The sequence below is a fragment of the Haliaeetus albicilla genome, chromosome 6 (genome assembly GCF_947461875.1).
Source record: "Haliaeetus albicilla chromosome 6, bHalAlb1.1, whole genome shotgun sequence".
Lineage (NCBI taxonomy): Eukaryota > Metazoa > Chordata > Aves > Accipitriformes > Accipitridae > Haliaeetus > Haliaeetus albicilla.
In genome coordinates, this window is record NC_091488.1 from 18,306,994 (window position 1) to 18,330,759 (window position 23,766).

The window sequence follows — 23,766 nt, forward strand, 5'->3', positions numbered from 1 at the left end:
AAAGTTCCTATCTCTGGGGGGACTCGGACACCCTTTGCAGCGATGGCATTCCACGTGTCCCTGCCGGCAGCCCTGCCAAACCGTGACTCCTCGTACGAGCGCAGCAATACCGCGGCGTAACGAAGGGCCCAAGGCGGACGCTTCCCGTCTCCGCGCTGTAAGCTCTGGCGACGGGTACACAGCTTAAGGCTCTTTCAGCCAGAATTACACCGACGTTACGTTTCACCACGACGCGCCGGCGATTACTTAGCGCGCTTGCGCTTTTCCTCCCGCCCACGCCGTGCCCCGCCGCCGCCCGCAGCCCCCGCGGGATGAGGGGGAGCGCCCCGCCCCTGGCCCCGCCCTCCGGAAGTGCCGCCTTCCCCCGCCCCGGCCGCGCGCCTCCTCTTTCGCGGCCGCTGCCCGCCACCGTCGCCGCCGCCGCCGCCATGGGGGGCAAAAACAAGCAGCGAACCAAGGGCAACCTGAGGGTAAGCGGGCCCCGGGTCCCGCGCCGCCTCCGCCGATGGCTCCGGCGGGGCCGGCTAGGCGGCGCGGCCGGGGAGGGCGGCGGGGCCCGGGCCTGGGCCTTGGGGTCGGGGCTTCCGGCAGCGGCGGGCGGGTGAAGGCCGCCCTTCCTCTCCCGGTGCCTGGGGAGGGGGGCTGCGGGCTGCCGAAGCCCTCTCCCCGCTGGGAGGCGGCGTTGCCTTCGGGCCCGGTTGCAGTAGCTGGGGCCGGGGCCGCCGCCGGGCTTCGGGGGCGACTGTTGGCCTGGGCCGGTGCCTTAGCGGGGGAGCGTGGCTGCAAATTCCTGGGGCGTTTGTACGCGTTTTGCGGAGAGGGGCGAGGGTGGGAGGGTGTAACTGCGAATCAGAGAGAGGCGAGGGCGGGAGAACCGCGAATCACCACGGGTGTAAGTTCGGCAAGGTACCGGCGGGTACATTTAGTGTGTTTTTCTGTGGAGAGTCTTAGAGTACACCTGTTGTGGTGTCTCCGTCTTGCCACCGGGCCTGAAGTGGTGTGACATCTGTCATATATGGTGCTTGCTCAGGATGGGAGAATTGTGGGTGAAGCGTTGTGTTCAGGTTATGCAATTCTTACAACTCTTCTCCTTCGCGTGTATTTAGAGAAGGCTACGGAACACAAAGAAGCGTGTCCTTATAGGTGAGGTTTCACATGCAGAAAAAACGACTACAGATTACCGTAGATATAAGTAGTCAGGTAAAATGTGGCTTACGTACTTCAAGAAGATCAGAAAAGTATGGTGAACTTCATCAAACTGTCATTACTTAAAAAAAATGCAACAAACTCACATAACTGCAACTGTCATTAGGAAATAAAAGGTATTTGGACTATAAGGTGTCACAGAGAACATTAAAGCATCAGTCAATTTTGGGGCAGTCTTTTCAAAAGAGTGTGGTTGAAATAAACACGAGCCACTGATATGATGAGCAAGGTGTCGACTTAACTGGGGCAAACTAGAAGAGATGCTGCACTCCAAAACACTCACTGTTGTATTAATGGAGTGGTATTATACTGTATTACATACGTACCCTTTTGCTCCATTTCTCTAAATGCTTCTCAGCCCCTTTGTTGCTGGTAGCATCCTTTGTTTTGTGTGTGTTCTTATTTTTTCCAACGATACAAAGAACATTCCTGCGGAGCTATATTGGTCCATATGCAATAACATGAGAAGAACTAGTAAAAACAGAAGTAGTGAAGGAGGGTAAATGGTTTCTTATTAAATTGTTCACTTGCAGAAGGACATTTCTGTTATGCTTTTTTGTACATGTATAAAACCAATAGAACTTTCCGTAAGTATTCATGGATTATGAGAAAACACGGGGATGCTGACTCTAAAGAGAAGAATAATCTTCTAGGTCAAACTTCTATGTTTAAAGCACAGGTGGGCTTTTTTTTTCTGAGACTTTGTTTTAAATAGAAGGTTAATTATACAATATAAATAGGATCATTATTTCAAATGCATGATGTGTACAAAATCAAGTGACTGAAATAGGTAACTGACTTAGGTCCCTGTTTTTTGTCAGCCTTCTAGCAGTGGCCGAGCTGCAGAGCTCCTCGCCAAAGAACGTGGAACAGTGCCTGGGTTTATTGGCTTTGGAACATCTCAGAGTGATCTAGGATACATTCCTGCAGTTCAAGGAGCAGAGGAAATAGACAGCCTTGTGGATGCTGACTTTCGAATGGTGTTGCGAAAACTTTCTAAAAGGGATATCACAACAAAATTAAAAGTAGGTGTAACCTTTGTCCCTCATAAAAAATTTTTATTGGAAAACAATACATTTTTCTTAAGGATGGGGGAGGAATATATCAAGGTAGCTAGTACTAATTTCATATTGATAAATTTGCTAGAACTGCAATCCAGAAGGTATCTTGGAGGACTTACAAGAAGGTCCATCATGCAGTGCTGATGGAGCATTCATAAAATGAACTCTCTAGATGCTCAGCTGCAAGAAATGAATTGGTTTTTGAAAAAGGGAGTTGAAGTGTCTAATAGAAGCTGGTAAATTGCAGAATATATCTGTCTGAGTTCTTAAATCATGCACTTGATGTCTTGATTTTAGGCTATGCAAGAGTTTGGAACAATGTGCAAGGAAAGAGAAGTGGAAGTAGTTAAAGGTGTTCTTCCTTACTGGCCAAGAATTTATTGTAAAATCTCACTAGTAAGTATTAAAGTATTTAAATTAAAACCTTCTCTGGATACTTCCTGTGAAAACCTCTAAGGCAGTCTTTATTGATATATCTGACTTTGTTGGAATTACTGGCTTGTTCTAGGAAAAACTTGAAGTTGAAGGAAAGTAGTATTCTTTATTGTGGAGGTGTTTCAGTATTGGCAGTGGGTGGAATCTTGAACTGTTAATGCCTGGGCTGTACTTGCTGGATGGAGGTAGCTCTTTGTTAGACCTTTATGTTAAAAAGATGACAAGATATTTCTTCTCATGAAAAGTTCTTTTATGTGGATTCCAGAACAGCTAAAGAGAATGTACTGTTCAGTTAACATAGTAATAAGTCTTTTTGATCTAGGACTAATATCTGACCAGACTTAATATTACCCCCCCCCCCACCCCGACATGAAAAGGCCATGTGTAGCCAGATAACCCATAGTTTTCTGATATATTTACTGATATATTTAATATATATCCAAACATTCTGGACTAGCTACTGTTGGAAACGTGATATTGGACAAAATGAATCACTATTCTGATCCGTTAGAGCAATTCCTAATAAGTATTTCAGAAGCCAGGAGCATAGAAAGTCATGATGTTGTAAATGCATACACAAATAATGGATAGCGATGCACAGTTTGTGTAGGTTTATGGTCGTTTTAATCCAAAAAATGTCTTCAGAGCTTTCTGTTTCTCTTGCCTCTTGTCGTTCTGTTAAATGCTTGTATGAAATAGAAACTGTAGTTAGGGATATCAGGAAAAGGTTACAATTTTGAATGTACAACGCACTGGGAAAGAGTGCTGCTAAGTTAGGACTCTCCCCTCATCTAGGGATATGAAGACTTTTTTGTCATTGTTGTTGCATATTTTCAAATCTATATAGCCCAATTCATTGCAAAAATGGCTGAACTGAGAGACAGCTTTTTTTTTTTGTCATTACTTCTGCTTTGAAGTACCTGGCATCAAAGGTACATTTCTTAAAACAATGAACCTTTTTTTGTCTTTTTTTTTTTTTAAACAGGATCATGATCGCCGTGTTCGAGAAGCAACTCAGCAATCTTTTGAGCAACTGATTCTTAAAGTAAAGAAACACTTAGCTCCTTACTTAAAAAGTATCATGGGATACTGGCTGATTGCTCAATGTGACACTTACTCCCCTGCTGCTTCTGCTGCAAAAGTAGCTTTTGAAAAAGCTTTTCCTTCTGGCAAACAACCTGAAGCCTTAGTATTCTGTAAAGATGAAATTCTTAATGTGAGTTTATACTTTTGTATTTCTTTAAGGCTTTGTGTTGAGTATATGTCAACTTGTAATAAAAGTTTAAAACTCCTTCTGTCCCCATCTGTTCTTCATGGTTAAATTTCTTTCTTCCCTGAAATTTCGCTCCTGCTAATGTGAAGAGAAGACTGAGGCAAAGCCATATCCTCTATTTTTTTTACTTCCGGTTAGAATGACTGGAAAGAGAGGAATAAATATGAAGTGAATTTTCTTGTGTGCATTTCTATGTAATGATGCTCAGTCATCACGTAATGTTGCTGACAGGTAGAATAGAATAATGATGCTGGAGTAGTGTTGCTGCAGTGGTAAAGGATTAAAGAATGCTGAGCAGTGTTTCAGAGAGCCTCTACAAGTCTAGTTCTGATTAAAGTTAATGCTCTTCTGCCAGTCGTATATGAAACTGAATTGGCTGAATTTAAAAAGGTAAAAGTTTGCTGGCCTATCATATGCAAACTTAACCATTTTGTTTCGTGTCAGTTTGGCTTCTTTTTACCAGAAGTTGGCATAGGACTGCAACTTGCAAAGTATTATGAAGTCTTGATTCAAACAGTACCACAGCTACTAATGTTCAGCAGGAGTCAATTAAATTTTGTTCTTGTTCATTAGAATGTCTAAAATGTGTTTAAAAGACTTGACTCAGAGGTTGTGAAGTATTATTGTAGACCTGTTTCTGAATTAATGTATGAACTATATTATTCACATATAATTTATGATTCTCGTGTATATATGTTTGGTTTTTTTTTCCTGTAGGTACTTCAAGATCACCTTCTGAAAGAAACACCTGATACACTCAGTGACCCCCAGTATGTTAGCCTGCTTTAATGTATATGGTTTAAGTCTTGTATGTATTGGGCTTTCTGTCCTTGGAGATAGTGGATTTGGTTTTGTTTCAAGAGACAGAATAGTTATTTGAGTCCAAATACCAGCAGCTTTCTTTGGGACTAAAGTATAAATGCTTTTGACAGTGTTATCAGTTGTGTAATTCTTATTTCAGCTCTTTTAGGAGTAGCATTTTGGAATAGCTGGAAGATGAGATGACTTGAAACTCTCTTTTTTCTAGCACTTTATAGTGTAATTTGGTAGTGTTAGAAGCTATGGAAAGTTTACATATTTACATTGCTGGCATCTGATATCAAAAGAAGAACACAGAAAAACTGAAGACAGTTTAGTTTAGACAGTTTAGAAGAGCTTGAGAAGCCTACTGATTTATTTATGGTTCACTTTAATTTTTTTGTTTTGTTTTGTTCTGTTTTCTGAGAACTGTACCAGAGGAAGAAAGGGAAGCCAAATTTTTCCGGATTCTGACCTGTTCCTTGCTAGCTTTAAAGAAGTTGCTTAGCATGTTGCCAAAGAGAGAGATGCATTCATTGGAGGAAAAGTTAATGCCACTTCTGTCCCAAAACAAATTTTGGAAATATGGCAAACACAATGTACCACAGGTGACTTTAATTTCTTCTTTATTTTGGTTGGTTTTAGTTAAAGATAATACACTGAACCTAAGCAAGTATTAATTACTTGTATTCTACAAGAATGAACTTTGTACTTCACTGAATTATGTTTGCAACAGCCTTCAGGTTTCTAGGCCTTAAATAGACAGTATTGCTCTAACATTTGTCAGATACACTAATTTGTTATTTCCATGTCACCGTCATCTACTTGGCAATCTGCTGTCATTTCAAATTCAGGTAAAAGATACAAACTGTGTCAGCTTACTGCATGTAGTCTTAGTGCTTTTGCATTTTCATTTTTTTAAAACCATTTTATTGGTCTTTGGTCTGCTAAGACCAATAGTGCATGGAGCGATGAATTGATTCTGGTAGTATTTTGTTAAGTTTTAAGGTGCATTTTGGAAAACATCCCTTTTGAGAAGTATATTAAAATAAAATTTTTTGATAACCATTTTATCAATAAACAAATTACTTTAATATTTTAAACAGGCTTATCAAATAATTCCTTTATTTTCTTCATTTTTAATAATATTTAAGCCTTTGCTGATGTGATAATATATGGGGACCGTGTGCTGTAAGTTACAGGGGCTTTAAAAGGAATGTTATGAACTACACATAGTGACAAAGTGTTGTCATTTGACTAAAATTTTGTTTTTTCTGTGGCCTATGTCAGGTTCGCTCAGCTTTCTTTGAGCTGGCTTCTGCTTTATGCCAGTACTTGCCTGAGCTGGTGAAAGCTGAAGCACCAAGAGTTTGCCCTGCTGTTCTTCTCAGCATTGATGACAGCGATGCAGTGGTGTGTCCTGCTCTTTGGGAAGCTGTACTTTATGCTATCACCACTATTGAGGTAATGTGGGAAATGGAAGGGGCAGATATTTTACTTGAATTTAACTTTTGACCAAGTGCCATTGTTCTCTGTGTAGAATTAGGAAGAACAGCTTGATTGGGTTTTCTTTATGATTAATAACATGAACTTAACAATGCTACATGCTCCTTCTTCCTCCTTAGGGTTTCACTGTTAACTTTCAAATATATGGTGTCCAGCATGCCTGAAAATCAGAGTTGTTTTGTAAGTTTAATTAAATTAACCTGAATCCCTTCAATTAAATATAGTTACTAATAAGTAAAATAATACTTAAAACTTTTTTCCTGGTACAAAATGGTTACAAAAATGACCTGCAGTGCATTTTTGGTTTGTTTGTTTCCCCTTCTAAGTTAATGCTTGGTTCTACAAATTTTTTTTTTCTTTAAGTGAAGTACCAGCTTTGAATTTATTAGTGGGTTGAGTGGTGTTGCCATAGACAGGGATGTTTTGGGGGTTTAATGCTGCAGATCTCTTTTGTAGCTGCTGGTATAAACTGTAACAGTTCATGGGGAAAAAAAAAATCTTTGTTCAGCTTGCTAAAATATAGGTATCTGGAACTATGATAAATCAGATCAGATGACAAAAACTTTGTGCTGTGTGGGAAAATTTCAAGGTGTTTTGTAACCATCAGAAGATTTTTGAGGGGAGTTTTGAAGTTAGTGATGCTTCTAAAGTTGGGATTTTGAAATCATTGGTTATTCTTGATAATAAGAACTCAGAATTAAATACAGGACCAGTTACAATAATGATTTTTATGAAGCATTGTCCTGCTTTTGGCTGGGATAGATTTAATTTTCTTCCTAGTAGCTGGTATAGTGCTATGTTTTAGGTTCAGTATGAGAAGAATGTTGATAACACACTGATGTTTTCAGTTGTTGCTCAGTAGTGTTTATACTATAAAGTCAAGGATTTTTCAGCTTCTCATGCCCAGCCAGCAAGAAGGCCAGAGGGGCACAAGAAGTTGGGAGGGGACACAGCCAGGGCACCTGACCCAAACTGGCCAAAGGGGTATTCCATACCATGTGACGTCATGCCCAGTATATAAACTGGGGGGATCGCTGCTCAGGAACTAACTGGGCATCGGTCGGTGAGTGGCGAGCAATTGTATTGTGCGTCACTTGTTTTGCATATTCCAATCCTTTTATTATTATTGTCATTTTATTATTGTCATTATTATAATTATTAGTTTCTTCCTTTCTGTTCTATTGAACTGTTCTTGTCTCAACCCACGAGTTTTACTTCTTTTCCCGATTTTCTCCCCCATCCCACTGGGTGGTGGGGAGTGAGTGAGCAGCTGTGTGGTGCTTAGCTCCTGGCTGGGTTTAAACCATGTCAATTATCCTTAAAGCATTAGTAAAGAGAAGCCTTCAATTGCAGTTTGCTAACAAGGAAGGTCTATTGATTTTAAACAATACAGAAACAGTTTTGTCATGTTAACTTAAATTCACAAGCTGAAATAGGGAGAAAGTGATTTTTAAAAATTCTGGCAAGTGAATTTTAAATTTTACAATAACTTGTTTCAGGCACAACATAGGGAGTTAGATTAAAAGTCTAGCCTGGGAGTTCTTCCAAGGCAACATACTATTATTTAATTTACAATAAGTGTATTTCTTTCTGTAGGACTGTTGGAGTCATGTAAATGCCAAAAAGGGAGTTCTACCAAAGCTATGGACAGTGCTTCGAGAAGGTGGACGAGGACTAGCTACTGTTATATATCCAAATCTCTTGCCGTTCATTAGCAAGGTACCTCCTGGCATTGCAGAGCCAAAGCTGGAATATTTCAGAACTTTTTTCAGCTCTATAATTCAAGGGTATGAACAACCAATTTATTTATTTATTTTTTTGAAATCAGTCTCTCTTACATTTGGAAATAGGTGAACTAATCTTGTTTAAGCATTTAAAGATAAGTAACGTATCATTTGGCTTGAGGATATTTAAATACACATTAATTGTTTATTTAAGAAAAGACTATTTTCACTGTGGTATTTGAAAATCTTATTTTTAAAATATTTTTAAATATCCAAAGCTAGAGTTAGTCCTTTGTGGCTGTCCCTGTGTTCTTAAACCTTAAGCCTTCTTTTTGATTTTATTACCTCTTCCTTACCTAAAGCATTCTTACCTTTTTTTTTGTCAAAGTTTCATGTTTATTCCATGATAAGTTATAAAATGGGAAATTAATTTAAAATTAAGAATGGCTTTGAAGATATCATCTTCTTGTCACCAGTGTGTAATTATTAGAGAGGTTATTGGGGATTAGCATTGTGATTGTGAAATTTCCTATATGCAGGAACTTTAATTCTTGTGATATTGATTTTTAAAGGAATGAAACTGCTATCATTTTTTTGCCTTTAAAATACATCAAAACCACCTTTCTATCAAATCTAATTTAAATAGATGCATGTGCATTGTGTACTCAAAAGCATAGATAAGGTATTTTATGAAGCACTAAAATGTAACTTATTTAAACAAAACCCAATTCTCGATTGATGTTGGTGTGGCCATTAGCAGAGCTCTTGAAGAAGAGATTTATGTATGGGCTGGTTTTGAAAAGTGTATAGAATTTTATTACAAGTAGTAAAGTGGTTGTAATATTTGTGTGGTAATTTGTGTGGTCTAATTTTCATTAAAAAGCAAACAGATCACAGTTGTTCAGACTCAAAGTGGCTGTGATGAAACTGTCTTTTGCTGGCTTTTAGGTTTTTTCTTTTTTTCTGTAATGACAGAAAGTCACACTTGCTAAACCTCTGTGGTGTGTGTAGAAAATTGCAAAGGAGTTTTGACAAACAGCTGAAACAGTAGACAGTATACATGACTGGATATGTTTCCTGTATTTATATAGATATTTTTTTAATGAATGCTAAAACTAGATAAAAAGTTACTTTAATATTAGTTATATTAAATGCCTAGATTTATTGTTTTGACCCTTTAAATATATTCTACTGAAATTGTTTTGATCTCCACTCCTATCAATGATTCTGTATTCTCCATATTGGTGTTTTCTGGATGAGAACAACATAACCAAGGTAACATTCGTTATGTGCATACTGAGTTTCTCAGAAGCATAGATGACTGAGTGTGCCCTCCCTCCAATGTTGCCCTTTCAATAGGTTGTCAAGTGAGCGAGCCATAGCCAGCCCTTCAGAAAGTTCAGCAATTATAACTGCATTTATGGAATGTCTGCGCTTTGTCATACTACAGAAAATAAGCGAAGAAGATGACCAAAGACAAATTCATCAAATGCTTATATATGACCAGGTATTTGTTAGAAATACTCAATATTGTTCTGTGTAAACTTCAAAGTTAAGGAAAAATGCAAATTTCTGTGAGGATTTACTTCTCTGTTGAAAGTTTTACTAGATTTTATGGAAAAAATAATGTTACTGAATTCAGTCAATTTTTTCCTTCCTATAATATCATCCCTTTCATTGTGCAGTTTAAGTTGTATATTTTTATGAAGTGTTCAAGCATGAGTAATTCTGATGTTTTTGGAATTGCTTCCAGAAGGTTTTTCAAAATTATAGAATTTTCTGGTATTATAAAGAATAAAATGATCATCTAGTTGGATCACTGTTCTTTAATAATTTTTTTGTCTTTTTAGCTAATTCCTCTTACCGATGCTGTACTTAAGGAGCCCAGGTTACAAAATGGACCGTTATTTTATCAAATAGCAGAAACGCTGAGCTGCTGGGAAGCTAAAGCAGAACTCTCCAATGATAATGGCGCTGATGAAGTTTTCAAAAAACTGTTGTCAGATTTTTGGGGCCATCTTTTAAAAATATGTGTACTTCATGTCGATACATTGGATGCTGATGAGAAATCATTATTTGCCATAACTAGTATGCTAGAAATTCTTCAGAATCCAAAGCGTGCTACAAAACCAAACAGAAAATCTCTAAAAATCAGATTTAGAGATGAGGATGAATCTGAAAGAAACACAGAGAATGGAAGGCTCACAGAAGTGAGAAATATTGACTCTGAAATGCAGGCTGACTTGTGGCATAGTTCACTTCTAAGGAAAGAACCTTTGGAGAATTTAGTCTGCAACCTTGCTGAACTGAGTATTGTGTATGTCAATGAACAAAAGTCAGAACAGCATTTGAAATTTCTCTCTGCCCTGCTCCACTATTTTTCTTCAAACAGAGTTTTTCAGGTACTTTTAGAGCAGCGAAATGATGCAAGCTCTGCTCAAGCTGAATCCCAAAATGAAATGAAAGCTCATCATGAAAGTCCATCTGTACAATTTCTGTATGTGAATTTAATAACTTGGCTGAAAGAAGATTGGAGGAAAGACACCCATTTTCTGGTTGATGTTTTGTACAGTGTGCTTAACTGTTGCAATAGTAATGATGAAAGGAAAATAATTCTTGATGATTTAACAAAGGTATGGCTCGTACATTTTGTTACTAGTTTTTATCAAAGTGACTACTATTTTTTGTGGGCTGTGATTGGTTAATCATTTTATTTTGGGGCTGTGCAATGCAAGATGTTCTACGTGAACTTGGACAGGTTCAGCGTAAGGAAGGTAAATTTAGGAAAAGTTGATATGGCGGTGGGGTGAAAGGTTATAACACGTCCCTTTCTATATGGTACAAATTAAAAAAAAAAGTAATGTCAGGATTTCTCTGTTCTTGCTTCTTTATACAGTGTGCTTTTATACTAGTCATTGGTGGCCTTTCTTATAAATACAGTCCCTTATTGATCTGTGTGGTAGAGAGAGACTTGGAAGCCAAAAATAATATAATCAATAACTTTGTTACTGAAACTTACCAACTTCTGCTTATCCCCTGCAGAAAATAAAGTTGTAAAACAAACAGTTAAAATGGTATTAAATGCTTCTTATTCAGCAAAGAATTTTTTAAAATTGTGGAATTTTGTTTTCCTTTTCAGATGGATCTGAAATGGATTATTTTTCTCCAGATAATTCAAAAGGTACCTCTTAAGACTTTTTTTGTTCTTGTTTTGCATAGTTTTAGCTTTGAGAGTTACATGCGTGTGTTTGACTTTTTTTATTTAAGTAGCAACAACTTCCATAGTTTGAAGATCTTGTAGTAATAGTTTCAGAGTGTTGTTTGTTTTAACAGCATTTAAACCTGCATTTAAATCTGGGGACAGTCTTAAGTGAAATGATGATGCCAAACCAAAAGCATCTTTGTCCCTTCTATTTTTGGTCTGTTTGCTCTTTGAGACAGAGGGATTCCTGATTTGTTTCTGGTCATCCCCTCTAAGCTAGAGAGAATGGAGTTGGGTATTAGACCAATAATCTAAATGATTATTTGTATCATTACCCTTGAATCGTGTGACAAGTAAAAGACAGTAATACCATTTTTTCACATGGGATGTAGAGAGACTGACATTTAAGCGATTGCCTGGGATAAAATATGAAGTGTATTACAGATTTTTGGACAAGAATTCATAGTGCTTCATTTACAATCCAGTGTGTTGACCATAATATCTTTCCTCACAGATACTGTGTATTTTAGGAATCCTTAATTTTTATGATTTTGGAACTTATAATGGCTTATCACTAAAATAATGTTTTTCTGATTTGTGACCTTCCATTTCTTTTTGGAGAAATGCATGTGCTATAAATAGCTTTTATGTTGTAAATAGATTTTATTTCAGCCAACCTGGTCATCCAATACTTATCTTTCTAACTCCAGTGTAGGCATTCCCTGGGCTCTGTAGTTGGAGAAAAGGAAAGAGAAGAGCTTTCAGAAGATGACTTGTTTCACTCTAAAGTAGAGGTCTGACCTAGCCATAATTTAATATCTCTGACCAAAAAGAAAGTTGAAAGGATTGTTGTAGACGTAAACACCTAGAGACTTACTGTTTATGACAGGTTATATGATTCCCACTCTGTGTATGCAGGTTTGACATATTAATCTGATGCTTAGTTAGTAAGAAAAGTTAATACCCTCAAAAGATTATTAGAATTATTTCCTTGTGAATTCAGGCATGCTCAAGCACAACAAAACTTTCCTTAGTCTCTGACTGGCTGAAAGGAGATACACTTGGAGAAAGACTTGTAATGCTGGCAGATGATCTGTGTCACCTGGGTTTAAAACCTATGGCAGCCTCGTCAGAATCACCCTCTTCAGAAAGGTGGACACTCCTGAGCTTAGTGTTGTCACAACACATTAAAAATGGTAAGCATATTTATTCCTTGGAGTTTGTGAAGTGTAAATACCGCACTTGCGCTTTGTGGAAGGTTGAAAGGAATTTGAAATCTTCCAGAATACTTAATTTGTAACAATTTGTAACATCTAGGCTTTCTTCTGTGCTGTTTGTGGGTTTTTTTGTTGGTTTTGTTTGTTGTTTTTTGTGGTTCTTTTTGGCGGGGACACACACACCCCTGTGTGTATGTCTCTTTTTTTTATTTTTTTTACCTGAGCCAATTAACCATGTCCAGTTTAATTTTGTAAACACTAACTTGCAGCAGCAACATTGCAATTCTTTTGGTCTGGGTTGCTAAACAAAAGTCAGTTTAAAGAACTGATTCACATTTCTGAGTCTGGAAAACTTAAGTTTGATTTATTAGCTGATGTGCTGTAAAAGAATATTAATTTTTAAATGATACCATCTGAAATTTACCTTCAAAACTAGAATATAAAAAATCAATGGTTATGGACCTATGTGTGCATTGTTAATGCCTTGTTACAAGGCCTGTTAATTGCTTTGAGCCATTTTCAGTTAGATTCATGTATTTAAAAAAAATACATGTGTGCACTCATGCTGTATATGTAATCTAGTTTTTATTAATAACATCCTATTTCATTTCTTCCTTGCATTTTGTGGTATCTGTGATACAGGCTTCTAGTGGAGTTCAATTTTCTTGATGTTTTCCATGTAAACTTGTCATTTGTGTTTTGTTAAACTTAGCTTTGATCCCTGAGGTAACATACTTCAGTTTATCTGAATGCTGGGCACTTTTGTGGTGCTTTCACGTTTCAAATAGGCACACAACAAGTTGACTACAGTGGATGTTCATAGATAGTACATCCTGAAGGTGTTGTAAGATTGTTATTTCTGTTACTGGAACTTTTGATGTAGAGGAGCGTCAGGAAAACCTGTTCCAGAGAGAGTTCAACAAACTTGCTTGCTTGTGAGTCAGGGGTGTCCTAGGGCTGACTGTCAAGTGACTGCTTTTTGGCTCTAGAACTGGAGCTATTGTTGAGCTCGTTTTGTGCTGGGTGCTGTGTGACCTGTTCTTAAGCATGTTGGATGAAGTCTAAGAGACCTTCAGGAGCTATGGTAGTTCTTGACTTAGTGATTTAGGCCAAAGTAGAGTATGTGGACTTTCAAAAAGATTTTTTTATGATATCTCTCATCTAAGTTTCTCAAGGTAAACTCATGGAGTAAATGGAAGGGCCTTTCATGGATCAGTAACCTAACAGATGATAGCAATTAAAGGGAAAAAAGGATAAATACTGAAAGGGTGATAATTGTTTCTGATAAATTATTCAGAGTAATCAAAACTGAAACTTCACAGAGCTGTAGCAGTGTGTTGTGATACTAAATGATTAACTGATGTAATTACAAATGAAATTCAAAACCAATAAATATCAGAAGTATACATGGGAAAAACACAGTTGTGACTGTATCTATTCAATGATAGGCTCTGAGCTGTTAAAACTCAGAAGAGATCTTCAGTCATTGTGATCGTTCCCTGTAAGTGGCAGGTTGGTGCTCAGCCATAAAAGAGGAATACAGGTTATTGGGAACTGCTGTGAAAAGAACAGAGGACAAATGAAAATTATTATAGCACTGGTGTGTCACTATCTTGAATACTGCCTGTAGTTCTGGTCACTGCAATATTCTTGTTCACCTATGTATTTTTGAAAAAAAAGGTGTGATAGTATTAGAATATGCCCAAAGAAAGATGGTTAGGCAAATACAGTGGCTTCTGCTTCTAAAGGCCATAAAACAGACTAGAATTTTTGAGCTTGCAATGGAAATGATTGGGGATGTATTTGTGGTAGAGAGCTATAAAATCATAATTTGTATGGAAAAAGCAAATGGGAAGAAGTCTTTCTGTGTTTCTTTGAATGGAAGAGCCTGAGGTTGCTTACAGATATTGAGATAGCAAGCTTGAAGAAAGTTTATAATTAAATAATGGAACTTACTGCCACAGGAGTGGAGTTTGAGGATAAATGGGATTAACCTACTTGGATCCAGTGAGGAAGGGACTAAGCATATTCATGGAAGATTGGTCTGATTGGGTTAATTATATGCAATGGTCTAGGTGTAATGTCTGGCTCACAATTGATTGCCAGAAGCTAGGAAGGCATAAAAGGGGAGGGATCACTCTGGATTTGCTCTGTTTTATATACCTTTTGTCAAAGCTGCTTCAGCTGGTTTAGAGAAAGGATGCTTGGCAATGTGAAATTTTGGCTAGGTGATCCTAGATGATTGTGGAATAAGAAAGAGAGTTTAGGTATACATTAGACTGAAACTACTTCGCACTTTATTTTGCATTCAAAATTAGTAAATTAAAAAAAAATCGGTACCTATTAACGTCTCTGAATGATCATGTTTAACAAGTAATCAAAGCACACTGTCTTTTTCCTCTCCCCAATAGAATCTTTGATTGGTGAAACTTTTGTTGAAAAGATTATTGATAAACTTCAGGCAGCTCTGTCTAAAGCTAAGGATCTTTCTGAAGCTGGAAATACTGAACCATCAGTATCTTTCATCTGTGATGTAGCCTCAAGCTTTTTCAGCTCAGTTAAAGGGTGTTTACTGATGCCATCCTCAGAAGATTTGCTGCTTACCATCTTCCAATTGTGTGCTCAGAGGCAGGATGCTATGCACTTAACAGGTAATTTGGAAAAAACTTCAGCCAAACTTTTTTGTAGTTGATGATTACATTTAAGTTCTTCTTTTTCATGAAACAGATTCAAGTATATAATAGAATATTGAGTTCAAAGACATTGAGCACGTGCAGCTGTAACTGATATGAAAATTTATGCTTTAATTTATAATGCCATTAGTTACTACAGAACATCAAGTCCTGGACATCTTTACAAGGATTTTAAGCTTTTTTGATGTTAGTATCCCTGTGCTTCAGCTATCTTTGAGGCTGTGATATTCCACACTTTCAGGAGTGTTACATAAATTGTTTACGTACAAAGAATGAGTTTGGTGGTTTGGTTTTTTTTGTTCATTCTGCAGTGTGCGAATCCTATAAAAATGTGTGCCATCACTTCATTAAAGATACATCTGTTTGTTCTGGAACTATTTATATTGGTCAAGTTGCTGTGGCAAATTGTGACCTATTCTTCTCCACCAGTGTCTCATTTTGAGACTGAGAACCTGACTTATATTCTTTGAAAGCAGAATTTGAGAGTGATAAATTGGTATACACATTTACTGACATAGATACAAAGGAGGAAATGTTGCAGTGTTGTTGTAAAAGTGAAGTAGGACAACACTAGCCTGAAAACCACGGCTGCTTTGCGAATGGCTCTTGGTGCTGTGAATGTTCAGTATTTCGGTATTTTAAAAAGTTCTGCAGTTTTGAAGACCGTATGGACATATTGTAGTAGACAACGGGAACATCACTCTTATTCTCAAATAAATATTACCTGTGTGTCAGCATTAATTTAAAATTGCTTTACAACAAGAAACCTGTATATTTGCCCTTGGTACTTACTGCATGTAACCACATAGAGAATTCTTTTCCTGGCCTAGGACCTTTAAACGTGATCGTTGCTGTATGCTGTAGGTTGTGATTTGAGTTTACCTGTTTGTGGTGGTTTTGCTTGTCTGTTTGTTGTTTTGTTGTTTTTTTTCTTTTCCCTACAATAGATTTACTTGTATGTAAATTAAAACACACTTGGATGTCTGGTGTAAGTTCACTTGTGCGTCAACTTCGGAGTATGCAGAAACAGAGTACCTTTTTGCATAAATCTGCACTGTGGGTCAAGAATCAAATTCAGTCTTCCTCTTTGGATGTTAAAAGGTAATTGTGATGTACATGCCCTTTCATAATATGTTGTTCTCCAAAACAAACTAAGATCAGTGCTATACTACTCTTTATTTAATTGGCATCTGTGTAACTGAGAGTTTTTCAGTCTGTCAGAGGAGGGAACTGTGGCATAGAGCATAACTTCTTAAAGCGCCATTAGCATAGCACCTATATAGCATTGATACAACGTATGTAGCATTGTATCAATGTAAAATAAAGCAGCTTGCTTTTATTGGATAGTGCCAAACTTGTTTGCAGTGTTTTCTCCTTTTCTCAGCCTTCAGGTTTTGATCTCTGCAGTTAGTGATTTGTTGTATAAGCTTATGGAAGCTGACGGACAGTCTGGATATCTTGTGGGAGCTTACGTTGAGCATGTCATGCCAAACAAAACTGAGTGGGGGAAATTGCGCGAGTCTCTATCCACTGAGGTATGAAAATGGTAATGGACTTGCACATGGTAGTCGATCTTACCTCAAGGCTCTGTCCTGTAGGATAATAAGCATTCTTTATTTTGACATGGCACTGCAGTTATGAATACGGGCATGTCTGTGTAAAGGTTCTTTTCAGCCTCTGTATTTATGGACCCATCCAGTACTACTGGAGAAAATAAAAAGTTATGGAATTACCCTTTTCTGCATGGAACACCAGCAAATTACTTTACGATGCAGGAATTTTGTCTGACAGTATACACGTTATGAAGGTGTTCTTATCTTTAAGTTAATTCTTCTGTAAGATTTATTTTGTGAAAGATACTGATATCTGCAGAGGAACGTGGTATCTGATCAACAAAATGCTGACATACATGGAGTGGAAAGTGGGGAAGGACATAAATTTCCTGTCCAACCACCAATCTTCATTAACCTTAGTATTTCTTGTAAAATATATAGAGTTCTAAAGATACATATTTATTTCTGAGGGAGCAATGCAGTTTCAAGTTACTGCTGTACATTTAGGTTTTTTTAATATGCTGGAGTGGGTGGTCCTCAGCATTGTGCTTTTGGTGTTAATTTGTATGTTTCATGGTTTTTTTTTTAATAATTCTGAATTTTCAAGGTTAAACAGATTATAGCTCTTCTATGCATCATTAAAATGTCAATTATTCATACTCTTTTTACGTATGTATTACAGTGGATGCACAAACCTCTTCTGGAAGGAAGGCTTAGTATGAATTGTGAACCTTTGCAATCATGTGTTAAGCTGTGTGGCACAACTAAACTTCCAGGCCATTTGTGTACTTCAGCCTTATTAAGTAAAATGGTGCTACTTGTATTGGAAAATGGTATAGTCCATGGAAATGATGATGCCGAAAGAAAGGAAATTTATAATATAAGTAAGTTACAATGGTAAAACTTAAAGGAATTTTAATTTTGTAGTAGTTGTAAATTAACCTGAACTGGTAATCATAAATGAATAGTTAGTTTGACATATAGGTATAAGAAGTCATCCTTTTACCTTTTGTTGTTGGGTTTTGGTTTTTTTTTTCCTTCAGTTCTCCTTTAAAAGTATAAGTATGCACAGGCATAGCACTTATATTTCTAGGACCTTTTGTGATTATATACATGCTATCTCAACAGAACTTTGAATTTGGAGAAGTTTGAATTTATGTTGAACTTCAAAGTTGTTCATTGCCAAAACATGTGGTGCATTGGTATGAGTGGGCAATAGGCACTGTATGTATCCATGCCATCAAACAAATGTCCTGAGTGTTTAGCCATAATGTAAAGATATTTTGAGGCAGCAATTTTTCTTAATTTCACCGGGAGGAATATTGTTTTCTTTTATTTATAGAATGCTCAAATCAGAGCCAGCATTATCAAATTAACAATTTTATCTCCAAAAGTCTCACCATGATGAGAAGTGTAATTGTTCAGTGTAGGTCTTTGTAAGCTAATGAAGAAACCACATGCTAACTATTAGCATCAAATTTGTTAGGTTTTTTTTTTCCTGGACTTAGATCTTGATTGCCTTGTCTGCAATAAATATATATATTTAAAAAGAAAAAAAAATAGAGAGGAGTTAGAGTTCCTGTCATGCTTGATTTGCTTTAAAATTTCCTGAACATCTAGAATAGATTATTGTAGCTTTTTCTTTTCTTGTATTTTATGATGCAATGGCAGCTATCTAATTCATGCTCTGGAGCACCTGAGATTGCGTGTAAATATCATCTTTTTAATGCATTAAAAAGAACTTGTGTAAAAAAAAAAAAAAAAAAAAAAACAACAAACAACAAAACCTTGACCTGAAACTTCTTGTTTATGTACTGAATATATTTATCAGTTGTTTGTAAGCAAAAACTTTTGTTGTTTAATTAGTTGCAGAACTGTTGTACTCATTACAATGGATTGAAGAATTGGAGAATCCTCCTCATCTGCTTCTGGAATATCGTCATATGTTGGAAGAAATGCACATCACATATGAGAAGTTCAGTACACTTAGTAATACAACTAGCCTTCAGCAAACAATATTTGATAGGTATGTAAGAACAAGTAAAACAACCCTTAACACTGTCTTCATATTTTGCATGGTATTAAGTGCCACCGTATTTCCTTACGTGTATTGATTCGAATTTAATCCAAACACTCTTGTTGTGAACTCTGCATCTGTATATATTAACCAGGGTATTTCTTCTTCTTTGAAGATCAGAGGAACATGGAAGACTCTGGTCCTTAACCATGGCTAAAGTGATTCGTGTGGAAAATACTGTATCCTGTGAGAAGAAACAACTTTTTAAGACAACAGACGGGTATTGTAATGCTGCTGCCTATAAACTTTTAGTTTGTTGCAAATGTTAATAATGTTAAATGATACTGATTCAGATGAATGACAACCGAAGACTGAAAATTTGGTAATATATTTGTATGATATGTAAAAGTGAGACTCAGTTTAGCGTGTGGGACTAGTTACGTCGTAGGATATTAGATCATTATGAACCAGTTGACATTTTGTTTACAGTTAATTTTTTGGATTTGTTTCGTTCTTGATGTTTTGCTTGTGTGAATAGGTTTCTGCCATTAACAGAGGGCAGATTGCATACACTTCAGTGTCTATCACCTTTTTTAATTGAGGAAGAAAAGAAAGAACTTGTCTTCCACTGTGTGGCCAAACTTATGACATGCACACAGACAGAGCTTTCCAGCACCGATGGTGAGTATGTTCTTACCTCAGTCCAATTCGTTAGAATTTAAGAACATTCTTTTATAATAATGTTTGCTTTTAGATAAAATGTGTTATCTATAATATTATCTTTCTTCCTAGAAAGAAATGTCTTCTCAGTTTGCATATTTCTTCTAGACTGTTTGGCGTAGCAGTGTTCTGTCTTATTAAGGAAGTACAAGCTATACTGCCTGATACAAAACTAGAACTAAAGGATTTAGGCTGATATTGTTAAAAGAATTTTGATATTGCCATACTTCTTGTTTGGTCTATCTTAAATGCATCTGTAAATATCAAAGTTTTCAATTAATCATTTAGGCTTTACACAGCATGCAAAAATATTACTATTATCAACTGATAGTGTCCTGTTTTTCTTTAGATGCTTTGGCAAGAAATCTTTCACAGTTTATGTATAGTTTTTGAGTAGTTCTTGCAGTGCGTGGGCTATAGTGTGCCGAGTCAGAACAGCTGTACATATACTTCCAGCAGCTTTTGAGAAATTACTTAGAGGTGATTGAGATGAGTTCTAATATTGCTTTGAATATCCTTAAGAAAACCTTTTTATTTTCACAACCTTTTTGCTTTTCAAGAAAATTCTTTGGACATGCTCACACACAGTTCTCCTATATGTTTGAATTAGATGCTGTTTAAAAGAAAGAACTTTCCTCTTTTTCTCGATACTGCTTTTGTGCTTTCTTGCACATACGCTTATTGATCAGTCTATATATAAACTTGATATTTGATTTTGTATTTTTTAACAGGACTGTGCTTGCTTAAATTGAAAAAAACTATCTTTGGTGACTTTAAACTGTGGACATCTGTCCCTTGGCAGCGTCCTCAGATATTCAGATGAGTTCTTCAAATGGATGTCTTCAAAGTGTGAAAATTTTCAGTGTTAATGTCATGCAGCAATTGAGAGGAATCTTGAATCTTTCTGCTGTGGTAGTTTCCCTAACTCTTACTCTTTGGACTTAGTTAAGCTTTCCCAGCTTTCTGAGTGAACTGGTGAACCAACCAAATGCGTCTGAAACTTCAAACAGAAAATGGGAAAAAGAATCCTCATTCCTCCCCTGCTGTGGAGTGCTTTTGTTTGTAATCCTGGTCTGCATTTTCCTTTCTGTTGCTTCTCATTTTCTTAGGGATTCCTGAGCAGACAATATATATCCAAACTTTCCCATTAAGTGTGGTGTAGGTTGTAGGCTTACCATTCAAGTTTTGGTTCCTCCCCCACCGTCCTGCCCCCAGATCAGGAAAGTGCTGGTAAAGTTCTTGTAGATCATTGCACTGCCACTTGAGTAAAGTGGCTTTCTTGTTTGGTTGGTTTTTGCTATGCATATATGGTACTTTAACTCAGTTCTTTGTCATCATGCTTGTAAGAAATGTTCTTGTTCGCCAAGAAATGTAGATACATGCAGTTTTCCTTAAAAATGGAAAACAGTACTAATGCAGCAGTAGTACTTCACTCTGAAAGTAAAAATTAACACTCTTAAAATATTATTGGAATTCACAGCTCACAGTTACATTTACTTAATTACCTGTCCAAATAATTGCTTAGCAAACTGCATTTTTAGCACCACAAATAGATTTCAACCTTACCTTGTATTTTTCCTTTTTGTTAATTGTATAAACCAACAATTAATCTTATAGGAGTTTTTTGTTGGTTTGAGGGTTCTTTTTTGTTTGGTTTTTTTTTTTCTTTTAAGTTTGGGTTGGATACAGTATTTTTGATTTAACAATGTCGTCTCTGGATTAAGTGTTCAAAGAAGAAAACTTAGGTATTATCCAAACTGTCTTATGATATTAATGTTAAGTTTAAATACAATGATCCAGCCAATTGACACACATTCTTATGTTTGTTTTGTCTTGATAATTAAGACCTATGATATTTTTATTATGTTATAGGAGCGTTTGGGTGTCTTTCCATTCTGAACTCCTGCTTGAATGATAGAAGTATTGATTGTGGTCATCTACTACCTGGAATACTAAAAATCATAATGTCTTGGAAAAATGATAATGAGGACAGCTTTCTCTTTAGCTGGTGGGTGCAACTTTGAGACAATTTAACTTTTTTTTGAATTTCTAAAACAACACTTTAAAAATACAGGGTAGTTATTAACTCAAAATCAATTTGTAAGTTACAATTGCCATCCACTGGTCTAATATTACATTTTTAAGCCTTCGTAGAACCACATGCCTCAGTTTAATATATCTGTCTTTTAAGTATCTAATATCTCATACTGAAGAAAATTACCCAGGTGGTTGAAGGCTGGGAAACTAGGAGCTTTCTTAATGCACCTAGATGTCAGTTGTTTTCAAAAGCATTCAGAACTGACCAACTTTTGTTGGTGTTGCTGGATATTCCATTCCAAATTCTGATTGCTATTTAGGTAGCAGAAAGAAAACTTGGATACCAAACTTAGATGTGTGTTTTTTTAAAATTCTGGACCTGAAAATATAACTTCGAAAGCTTCCAGCAAGGAGTGAAAATATACTGAGGCTCATTTGTCTTGAGTATGGTGAGAAAAACCCAGGCAACAAAGTCTCAAAATAATGTACACAATTTGGACACTAGAGGGAAATTAGTAACTTAAATGATTATTTTTCTTGCATTGATTTAGTTAAAATTGTTGAATTTCATAGTTTATATATTACTTGAGCAAATATGTAAATTATACAATTTTAGGAATCCGTATAACATGCAAATGAGCAAGTAGCTTTGTTAATCTGTTTTGTACCTGTTAACTGGCTTATTCAGACTTAGCAGCTAATGTGGTATTCGAACTTTGAAAAACAGAATATCAAAAGCACATGGGGCAGAGCCTGGTGCAGGACTAATTTATCCAAAGAGGAGGATTGAAGGCAAGAATAAAAATACTTGTGTGTACAACATGAAGATATGTAAGCTTTAGTTGTATTTATATTACAGCAATCTGAAAGAAACAAGTGCTCAGTTGCTTGGTTTCAACATAGAGATGATCCGTTACCTTCCCTTGCTGTTGAAGTATTCCACAGCTCCTTTGGCCGATAATGAATGGGACTTTATCATGTGCTCCATGCTGGCTTGGTTAGAGGTAATATGAAAGAGACTATTACTAATCATTGTGTTGCAGCTTTTAATAGGATATTCCTGATGCCCTCTGAACCTACTGGACTGATGCAGGGGAGGGCTAAAAAAATAGGCTACAAATTAACTAGATTTTTATAATCTTACTGGGCTGTCTGATTGACATTTCATCCTAAATGTTTGAAAGCTTTATGTTAAAAGTTCACCTATCTGTTTACAAAGTGGAATGCTGGATATCAGGACAATACAGTAAAATAAGAAGCTATGCCACATGGCAATTAAATTTGAACAAAGATGCAAGAGGATTGCCAAGAGGAATGGAAATCAGAGTGTTCCTAATGGTTCTTTGTTAGATTTTAGAACACAATGGGCTGAACAGTTTTAACTTTGTTTCATTTAATGTGTGTGTTAACTTTCTAGTACTTTAGAGTAATGATCAATATTAATAGCTCAGTACTCAGCATTTCAAAGATAACTTATTTTAAAAAGCATCTCGATCAAAATATGGAACTAAGAAAATAAACTCTACCTACCACATGAGTGCTAATGTTGTATCTTCACTTTTGATGTACTTACTTTTTTAGATTATTCCCTGCATATGGCAGGGACATAGTCATCTCAGCTTAGCAAAAATTTGACACAGTGTTAAAAAGAATTGCACAAAAATCCTGTTTTCATCAAGCTTTGACAAAGGTCATGTGTGGCTTTAAAGCACAAGCAATACTATATATGCTATTTATTTTTGTATAATAGATATATAAAAAATATAAAAAGATGAAATTACCTCACTCTTGAGGTAATATGATGTTTAGTAATGGCATTGGTAATTGGAGAATAATTTTCAAATATATCTGCTGTAGGTCTCTATGTTAAAAAATTATATCCCTTTAAGAATAAAGTCTAACATGACATAAAAATTAACTGGATGAAAAGCAGTATCTGCATTTTAATATCTAACTGATCACATGAAACATCAAAATTATATTCTAACAATGTCAGGAAAAAAGTCAGAGTAAACAGCTGACTACTTTATTAATCAAATAAAGATACAGAATCTCTCACCCTGTAGCTACTTTTTTTTTTTTTTTTTTTTTTTTTTTATTATAGTGCCCTCTGTCACCACACACTTATAAGGGCAGGCTGGAAACTTCCATGTGGCCTTTCTTGGTCTCAGGATTAATCTTCTTACTTATGCTGTATGTGCCTCGAAACTGTATTTTTTTTTTTTATTTAAAAAAATCCCAAAACACCAGACAACAAACTTTTGTGAAAAACTTGTTGTATAGATTAAGTGCTTGGGAATATTTGTAATATTTAATGATATTGC

General features: G+C 36.3%; 1 protein-coding gene across 1 annotated transcript in view; it reads left to right on the forward strand.

The window, feature by feature from the left end:
• Positions 1 to 336: 336 nt before the first annotated feature.
• Positions 337 to 23,766, forward strand: part of LTN1 (listerin E3 ubiquitin protein ligase 1) — a 32,232-nt gene continuing 8,802 nt past the window's right edge. The window contains exons 1-21 of the mRNA XM_069785278.1: positions 337 to 470; positions 2,028 to 2,231; positions 2,565 to 2,663; positions 3,688 to 3,918; positions 4,693 to 4,745; positions 5,201 to 5,381; positions 6,064 to 6,237; positions 7,876 to 8,066; positions 9,363 to 9,510; positions 9,854 to 10,636; positions 11,143 to 11,184; positions 12,209 to 12,401; positions 14,834 to 15,073; positions 16,063 to 16,216; positions 16,500 to 16,650; positions 17,351 to 17,552; positions 18,535 to 18,694; positions 18,861 to 18,965; positions 19,224 to 19,366; positions 21,278 to 21,413; positions 22,302 to 22,446. Coding sequence (XP_069641379.1) covers positions 429 to 470; positions 2,028 to 2,231; positions 2,565 to 2,663; positions 3,688 to 3,918; positions 4,693 to 4,745; positions 5,201 to 5,381; positions 6,064 to 6,237; positions 7,876 to 8,066; positions 9,363 to 9,510; positions 9,854 to 10,636; positions 11,143 to 11,184; positions 12,209 to 12,401; positions 14,834 to 15,073; positions 16,063 to 16,216; positions 16,500 to 16,650; positions 17,351 to 17,552; positions 18,535 to 18,694; positions 18,861 to 18,965; positions 19,224 to 19,366; positions 21,278 to 21,413; positions 22,302 to 22,446 — 3,777 coding nt within the window. The 5' untranslated portion in view covers positions 337 to 428. The remainder of the gene's footprint in view (positions 471 to 2,027; positions 2,232 to 2,564; positions 2,664 to 3,687; positions 3,919 to 4,692; positions 4,746 to 5,200; positions 5,382 to 6,063; positions 6,238 to 7,875; positions 8,067 to 9,362; positions 9,511 to 9,853; positions 10,637 to 11,142; positions 11,185 to 12,208; positions 12,402 to 14,833; positions 15,074 to 16,062; positions 16,217 to 16,499; positions 16,651 to 17,350; positions 17,553 to 18,534; positions 18,695 to 18,860; positions 18,966 to 19,223; positions 19,367 to 21,277; positions 21,414 to 22,301; positions 22,447 to 23,766) is intronic.